The following is a 9,061-nucleotide window of genomic DNA, read 5'->3' as shown; positions in this document are numbered from 1 at the left end:
TATAAAATAGTTATGTATAATAATTATGCATATTTTGTATACATATAAAATAGTTCAATTTTTTTGCAGATCCGTAGTACCTATAGTAGTCTATGAATCCGAACTTTCGTCTATAATTGCGTATGCTTTGGACTCACATGACTACAAGCACGCGTTGCAGGAGCTCTTACGTTCAACGAAGGGATCAGAATCGAACCCTAGTCCGTTGAGCAAACGCAAATTTCCCGAAGGTAAGGACAGCTCCCTCGACCTGGCGCAATCAAACGAATTCAAGCGGCCGTCTGTGCTGTCCTTCTTTCGAGGCAACAGTCCCAATTCAGCCAGCAGCCCCATTGAATCCGACAAGAATATGTCAAACACGGAAACGAGCGGCGGTAGCGTAGTCGGTCCTGACGTTGACGACGACAAGAAAGCGACCAAGCAGCAGAATTACATCGAAGTACAATTTAACGATGCCACAACCAATTTCTTCTGCAGGATATACTTTGCCGCGCAGTTTGCTGCACTGAGAGAGAACGTTCTGCCCTGTGGCGAGGATGGCTTCACGAGGAGTCTAAGTCGAACCGTGCAGTGGGCAGCCAGAGGTGGAAAGAGCGGCAGTGCCTTCTGTAAGAGCAGAGGTATGTTGTATGCTTTGATTATTTAATATATAATTTATTAATCTTAAGGTGAAAAAAGGGATAATATAATAAGTTTTATCTAATCATAGTTTATCTTTGATGTTAAAATGATATTGAACTAAACACGTTTAATTACGTATATTCACTGTAATCTGCTATAAAATAAAAAAAATAAATTTCTGCACGAATCTTTAACGGTCTTTAATTTTTAATCATTTTGATTATAGCACACTAGACATATTTTCTTTTGCAGATGATAGATTCATCATAAAGGAGATGTCTCGGCTCGATATGCAAATCTTCCTTGATTTCGCACCCAATTATTTCGCCTACATGGAAAGGTGTCAGCAAACCAAGCAACCGACATTGCTAGGCAAGATAGTTGGTGTATACAGAGTGTCGTTTAAAAACAACACAACTAACGCGGCACTTCGTACTAGTGTGTTAGTAATGGAGAATCTCTTTTATAATCGAATCATTACTGACAAATTCGATTTGAAGGGATCTGTGCGAAATCGGCTAGCGAATCCTGATAATACATGCCACGAGGGTGAACTAGTTTTGTTGGACGAGAATTTGTTGAACAGTATGTACTCTTTCCAACTTTTGCCTACAAATATATGAGAATCATTTTGCTCAAGTAACTAAAAATTTAGCTATAGATCTGAAAATAATTTTATTGGATATCAAAATAATTATGTGGAACGCTTAATATTGATGATGATGCAAAAGTTATATATTCTAGCCATCAGTTTAATCAGATTTGAAAATAATTTTGTTTGGACGTTATAAAATTATTTGCAGATTTATATCTAGCTAAATTTTTAAATATTTTAGTAAAACCGTTCTTTCCGTATAAGTTCGTAAAATTAAGATTCGCATTTCAGTGAGCTGTGACTCTCCTCTGTATATTCGATCGCATTCCAAAGCAGTATTAAATCGAGCTATCGAACAGGACACAAAATTCTTAGCTGACAATTCTGTAATGGATTATTCGTTATTAGTAGGCTTGGAACCGAGCTCCGACGAACTCGTGCTCGGTATAATAGGTGAGAATGACTGCGTATATTATCGCCTTTTTCTCGACTGACGATTTTATACTTGTTATCTTTCGCAATTTATACAGATTACATAAGAACATTTACGTGGGATAAAAAACTGGAGACGATGGTGAAAAAATCTGGTATATTGGGTGGTCAAGGTAAATTGCCGACCATAATATCGCCGCAAGAATACCGAGACAGATTTATAGCTGCGATGCATCGCTACTTCCTGCCAGTACCAGATAGATGGTCAGGTCTAGGTAGAAGTGTTGAGATACCACCACAATAAACCATAATAATTTTCAGGAATTTTAAATACGAATGCAATTTTACACAATCGATGTAAATTTTTTATGCGCGTTGGCAAAAATACGAGCGAGTCGTATTTTCGTCGTGTATTTATATATTTTATACCGCGATAACATCGAAAAATATCGATAGAAAGTGATATCGATAGTTACCAGTTGTTTTTAAGTAACTTATTAATTGCTGTGTTACATATAAATCAATACTTTTCGTAATTCATGGCTGCTCGTGAGAGATTATGTGTACATGTATATATCCTACATCGTACGCAAATGTATATAGTAGTCATTTTATAATTATAAAAGCGGCTGTTCATTCTTAAATTTCTAAAGTACAAAGATATCATTGAAACTAGATCACAAGATTAACAATAAGATAGAAGAGAAGAAAAAGCATAATTATCAATATTTATTTAATTTTTCAAAATTATGTACATGACCATTATCTGTCTCTTTGTAATAGTCAAATAAACAATAATCATAATTTCAACATAGTAAAACATTCTCATTCTTCGTCGATAGTTTTATACTATCATACAGCCTAGACAGTACACAAACTAAGGAAGATATTAAAGCGTGTACCTTATTGAGAAAAATATCTCGTACTTCACAAAGTACCTTTTTTTCTTACGACTAAATATCTGCTATTATTTACATAAATCCATTAACAAAGTTATACGACGCCTGGATACTATTGCATGAAAGTTAAATTATCAAATTAAGCTTGGACTATAAATTTGTATTATGATCGAGGCTATTATGACTACAAATAAAAGGATCGAATACACTGTATTGCATCCGTAAAGACATTTTGTTGTCAGATATATCGAGAGACAAAGAATAAAGAATTCTCTGATAGTTGAAGGTCAAAGATCCTATTTCCACACTACAGCCATATTACAACATCAGCAGCAAGAAATGCAAATATTTTTTTTACATTGTACATTGAAAGAGATTAGTTTTTCTACATGTTTGATATTGATTGATAAAATATATTAAAGAATCTTTTCAGAGTTAATAAAAAAATTAACTGCACATTTGAAATAAAGTGTTATAATGTCCATTTTCGTTTGAAAAGACATTAATACTACACTTAAAAGACATTAATGCAAAATAATAAGAAATTTTCGATATATTTTATCAATTTATAATATCCAATAAACGAAACAACTAATTCATTTAAATGTATAGCATAAGAAAAAGATATATACGATTTCTCACTTCAGATATTCTAATTCAACAAAGTTGCAGCGAAAGAATGGGAGCCTCAAACTAGAAACAAGCTTCTAAAAAGCTGTGAAGAACTAAATTTGCTGCTACATTGAATAAATAGAGTCTTAATGAAAACAAGTATGTATCTATAATATGAATAATCATCCATGTATGTTACGAGAAATATAATGAAAGATACAGAGTTCCATATATTCGGATATTGATATACTATGATATCAGAATCGTATTGCCAGCTGCCATACAAGAGCATTCTTTTGTGAACATCGTGAAGTCTAGTGCTGCGTAAACTCAGGCAATAATCTCTAGTACATTCGCGAATAGCCGAAATAATCGAATCAAGAATTCCTCATTGCTCGTATTCACCGGGTTACATTAATTCCTCAATAATTCCCTAATCAATCCTTCGGACTATTATACTTTTATCACTCGCGAGATCTCTTTCTTTTTTTTATTTTACTTACTTTTTACATAGTTATTTATTATGTAAAACGAACGTTACATAACTCGAGATATTCTTTTTACAAATTTTTACACGTTAGAACTTTGTTTATTATACTTAGCCTCGTATATTTATACCATCGAAATATCGCTTATGTATATGGAAACGGGATGCGTTACCCAAATAACGCGTACCGTAAGCATCACTATTTTAAGAGAACAGCGAAAGAATCGTAATAAAACACTCGAGTTCCACGGTTAAATAAATGTCTGCCGAGTCATCGTACAGTAACGATGTCGGTCCATCTACATTAAAGATACGTACAATCTCCCGTCATATCTTCCGCGAAAATGTGCGATAAAGAGTAAGTTTTCAAGTAATCGAGGAAACTGTACCTCGCAACTCTTTTGTACTGTGGTGTGGAAGTGATAGTAGGAATCCATCGCCTAGTCTAACGGTGATGTACAGTGAATTTGAGAAACAGTCGCGTGTCTACAGCGTCTAAGGAGACAAGGAAGTCAGATTGGAGTGAAGGAGCCGTTCTCATAGTGCGTCTATTCCAAGTTGTCGATGTCCTCGACCGTTTTGGACCTATGAGGTGGTCCCGACGTGTCAGAGAAAAAAAGAAGGCTCTTTGATATGATTTTCGTCCCTTCTCCCTCTCTCGCGTTTTTTGTGCCACTATATATATAGATATAGAGGACTATACTCAACGTACCGTTCTACGTTAGATCTCTCGAGGAAGCCGAGAAGGAAATCTAGTCATCGAAATATCGTATCACATTCTCTCGGGCATCGCCGGGGAAATTAACACTCAGACTTATTCACGCATTCGCACGTAACACAATGCACGCTTCGCTTATTGTGCGTGAATAACGTAACGATTCAATAATTCCAGTTCTGATCTGCAGAAGATACCTTCCGTATAGTCGCTGCGATGTTCGAGAATGTCCCTTATTCTCTTCCGGGAAGGATGCATTTTCTCAGAAAACATAGTTTCCTCTTTTCCGTATACACATTTTTCACTTCCCTCTCTCTTTTTCGTTTCATGCTTAGAGCGCAATATTTTGTTCTCCGGAAACGTTATCGCGCGTATCTACGTGACGTTTCGTGCTTGCGCATCGCCAATTAGCACAGTCATTTTTATCTTTGTGGCTCGCCCAGGCCGAATTGCGTTTGTTGAGGTTGTGTCTGTTGCTGTGTCGTGTTGCCGGATGCACTACACCGGCCACCGGCGGTATGATGCTGCACGATGCCCGCCATCGGTGTCGAATTCGCCTGAAATCCATTCTGGCTCGGAGACATACCTGCAGCACGTTTAATAAACGACCTTTGACTACCGTAAAATACTTTACAATCACATGAAGACTGATATGACGCTTTTTTAATTACATAAACATTAATATCGCTCATATCGCTTATTTACGTAACAATGACACAATTAAAAAAAAAAAAACAAAGTTTTCCAGAAAGAGTTTCAACGTTTTGATTCATTAAAATTTCGTAATGTTATTTTTGAAATGTATTTATGTAATAATTGATTATAGAGAAATAAAAATATCTTAAAATGTTTTGTTTCTGTTTTTTTTCTGGAAGCAACTAAAATAACAATTTTTTAATAATATCGTTGTAGCAAACAAGCGATATATTTATCCTCGCATTTTACCGATGACATTTTCGGAAGAGGTATTATCAAAATAAACAAAAATTGCCACGTTACGTAATTGGTTTAACCGATAACAAGCCAGTGTAAAACTTTGTTGAACTAATTATATCATAATATTTTTATCTATATATAATTTTACGCAGCGTGTAAAATGAAAAACATTTGAAAAATTGGATTACACGCGGTAAATATACATATGTTGGAATATATATAACGCTCACTAAAACAAACAGCATGCACGTATAAATTATGAAACGAATTCTGTACTGAATTTTTACGCAATTACAGTTTACGTTTAAAATAGGTTTACAAGACAATTTATATAGCGTTTTTAATTATTAGCATAAGGTTATAATTGTCATAATTAATAACTTACCCGATGGAGTTTTTTCACCTGCAGACATTTTGGAAAACGCCAGCAACGCGTCCGGGAAATTCGGCGGAGTTGCTGGCGTGTTGCATGGTGTAATCTGAAAATTCAAAAACAGTTGTTCATATAATACAAACATCATTCCAGCAACTTTGCAAAAACATTGAAACAATATTGCAGTAACAATGTAAAAGTTGTAACAATATAGCTGCAAGCTTCTGTGCTGTATGGGTTGTGTCTCTTTAGAAATGTTTAAAATCGTCGATGATAAAGTTTTTAACCTTTTAATACCGAATATTACTTCCTTTAATTTTTATTTTATAGGAAATAAAGAAAAACTAAATTTTTTTGTTTATAAAACCAAATAAAAAACTTGCACAAGAATCTAAAATCTCAAACAAGATTTATGTGAAAAAATATGTCTAATTAGCATTTTTATATATTTATAATATTCGAAATTATTAGAAAATAAAAATAAAATCTTCGAAAAGATCATTTGTATAAAAATTTCTTAAGAATTTCCGATTGTTTAAATTTCTTAAAAAAAAATAGCAAGTTTTTAAACAGATTTTCTGTTAAAATAATGATTTTCTATAGTAATCTATTAAATCTATAGAATTTCGCTTTAGTTTTTATAATTAAAATAATATTTCAAAAGCGTAGAACGTTTACTTAAAACTGATAAAAAAAATAGAAATTGACGTCCAGCAGACATGTATATTTTCCACTGAAAGGGCCACAGTAAACAAGAAATCAAACATGAAGGACTATTAGCTAATAAGGTTGTTGAACCTTCGGCTTCTGCATGTGACGATGGTCACGTATGTACACAGATACGGTGACCAAACAATACAGGGATATGTGTATTAGTGTAGCAACGACTAGTTGCAATAATTCGCCACCGATAAGCAACTATTAAATAACCGCCATTAACGATGTTCTCTCACAAAGTGAACCTTGTTGCTTTTGTATTTTCAACAGTGTTTTATGAATGAATTACATAATTGTTCTCGATAAGATTATCTCAGTTAAGTGATTGAGCATTTCATTGACCTCAATTGTACTTAAATTTAAACAATAGAATACTACAAAGAAATATTTATTTAGAAGTGTGAGCGTATCTATTGTGAGCTATCTATTCGCTTATACTTTTTAATCTCTAAATATTTTAAATTTTACTTTTCACTAAGAAAATACTACAACTTTTTTGTACAATCTAATGATTATTTTACAAGAAGATTAAAAGATTGTTTTTTAATTTGATATTTTTTATCATATTAAAAAAAACATTCACACTTTTCGCATTTAAAATTTTTTACGTAAACGTTTATATATTCATAAGGCTTTTTCAATTTTAACTTTAGTTCTAGTCACTAGATTTAAACTAATTTTAAAGCAAAAATAATTTTAAAGCAAATGTAATGGATTACTTATAAACGCATTCTTTTTTAAGTCAGCCAATTCATTTTATTGTTCGGTGCATAAAAGTATTTAAATAAAATTATCTAAAATTAAATATTCTAATTAAATTATCTATAAAATATTTCATATTTTGTGTCAGAATAAAATATAAATTATCTTGTAAACTTTTATAATTAAATCTCAATATTTATGTAATTATATTAGAGAATTAAAATATCAAAATTTTTTGAATGATATTAATTAATATCAGCTTATTTTGGTTGACTGATTAATACTTTTAGCTGATAATTGTACAGCTATAAAACATCTTTAAAATAATATGCGCAGCATATACTGCGCATAACTAGGTAGAATAATTTTGTCCTTGGATAGATAAAACAACATGTAAATTATAGCAAACGAAGATAACGTGACCGATTGTGGTATAGATGCGTGAAATGAAAGAGAAGCAATGTGGTCATGGTACACATCTAGCCCTGTGGACGAGATTTGGCACACGACTGATCGGAATGTGCCATCGCCGACCGAGAATAGTAACGCTTACTACTGCTAGTCGCTAATAGTTCTCTTTAGTCTTTTGTCTTTAGAGCATCACCTTCGCTTTCATTAGATATCAGAGTTAATTGAAAAAGCTGGTCTTGACATTTACTGGCCTTCGAACCGGTTTTCTTAACGCGACTGCTTACTCGACTGAATTTACTGATCTGTCAATTATAACCGTTTAAGCAATTTCCAGATAGAACATTATTGCACCATTACTCTCATTGTTATTGCATTATTACGTCAACCCTAGAATTATAGATTGGATCTCTCAAACCTGCCAGCCAGATATTTATCTTTAAATCATCTAAAATTTTTATTCAGTTAATTTTTAATTGATCACGTCTAACTATTTATACTTAAAAAATCACGATATTTATATTTGGATTTCTATAAAACAAAACATTATATCACAGTTCCATGAGAAAAACGACATAAGTTGAAATTATTCTAAATCGGCCTTCAATCAGGAAAAGTGATTCAAATTGAATTCAAAGAAGCGACTTTATATAATAAGCAAATGGAATTCGTTTCAATTTAATAGTCTTGAATAAAGTATTAAACTTACTAGAATTCAGAATTTATTTTAAATAAATTTGATGCTCGTAGATTATATTAATTTTTTAAAAACTTGAAACAAGTAATTATTATTTGCGTACAGTTCGTATTATTCTGTGTGAATTAACAAACGCTATATGTAGGGTATTGGATCTTGCAGAAAAGTAAAGAGTAAATGGCAGTTGACGCAAATCTGATCGGGTTACCGGAATAAATTATAATATATCTATCGGATTATACGTCTAAAAGTCAAGCAACGGAGTTGTCAAGTATCGGAGTCTATCTATCTAGACCAAGGGTATCATAAGCCGTGTCTTTTCGGTTGCGGAAAAAAAGGCCAGCGATAGAAATAGAACAAACTGAGTTCGTCGTAGCTGCACGATTATTTTACACAACTACGAAATTACACGGGATAAAGAAGGTCGCGAGAACGGGCAATTAATCAAAGAGCAGCGTAAATGGTCGCGGAAGGGATGATAGTCAATCTCGTGAAGGTCAGACACGCGCTGGAATCGATTTTCCTGCCTGTGTGTCTGCACATTAACGCGACGCGAAGGATGAGAATGAGAAGATTCGTGAATTGGCCGCCTGACTGTATTATTCCGGGGTCCGCACTGTTCCCCGCATGGTGATCTCTTGCGCTCGCTGAACCTACTTTTGAATAATCAATAAGACGGGAACACAGCCATCGGCCTACGCGACTCGCTGACTGGATTCGACACTTTAACGCGACTCTGTATATTATATCACATTACGCAGGCCAAAGAGGAAACGCGATCGCTGGGATTGTAAGTCTATTCGCTATAATCAAATCCCAAAAACCGGAATGAAAAAACAAACAGAATAACTTTCCATCAAAGATGAG

At 33.6% G+C, this 9,061-nt stretch overlaps 2 protein-coding genes across 6 annotated transcripts in view; one reads left to right on the top strand and one right to left on the bottom strand.

Moving 5' to 3' along the window:
* The window catches only part of LOC108754161 (1-phosphatidylinositol 3-phosphate 5-kinase), a 10,763-nt gene extending 7,766 nt beyond the window's left edge, over window positions 1-2,997 (top strand). For both annotated transcript variants that reach the window (XM_018496277.1, XM_018496276.1), the window contains exons 11-14: window positions 70-620; window positions 874-1,206; window positions 1,508-1,669; window positions 1,747-2,997. In XM_018496277.1, the coding sequence (XP_018351779.1) occupies window positions 70-620; window positions 874-1,206; window positions 1,508-1,669; window positions 1,747-1,952 (1,252 nt within the window). In that variant the 3' untranslated portion in view covers window positions 1,953-2,997. The remainder of the gene's footprint in view (window positions 1-69; window positions 621-873; window positions 1,207-1,507; window positions 1,670-1,746) is intronic.
* The window catches only part of LOC108754164 (UBA-like domain-containing protein 2), a 16,688-nt gene continuing 8,156 nt past the window's right edge, over window positions 530-9,061 (bottom strand). For 2 of the 4 annotated variants that reach the window (XM_018496279.1, XM_018496280.1), the window contains 2 exons: window positions 5,683-5,776; window positions 3,699-4,947 (listed from right to left, as the gene is read on the bottom strand). In XM_018496279.1, the coding sequence (XP_018351781.1) occupies window positions 4,784-4,947; window positions 5,683-5,776 (258 nt within the window). In that variant the 3' untranslated portion in view covers window positions 3,699-4,783. Of the gene's footprint in view, window positions 607-3,698; window positions 4,948-5,682; window positions 5,777-9,061 lie in introns of those variants that run through there. The other 2 variants (XR_001939693.1, XR_001939694.1) reach the window with 2 other exon arrangements.

Source organism: Trachymyrmex septentrionalis, unplaced genomic scaffold (genome assembly GCF_001594115.1).
Source record: "Trachymyrmex septentrionalis isolate Tsep2-gDNA-1 unplaced genomic scaffold, Tsep1.0 scaffold77, whole genome shotgun sequence".
Taxonomy (NCBI): Eukaryota; Metazoa; Arthropoda; class Insecta; order Hymenoptera; family Formicidae; genus Trachymyrmex; species Trachymyrmex septentrionalis.
Note: the sequence above shows the minus strand (reverse complement) of the source record. Positions and strands in the feature narration are given on the sequence as shown.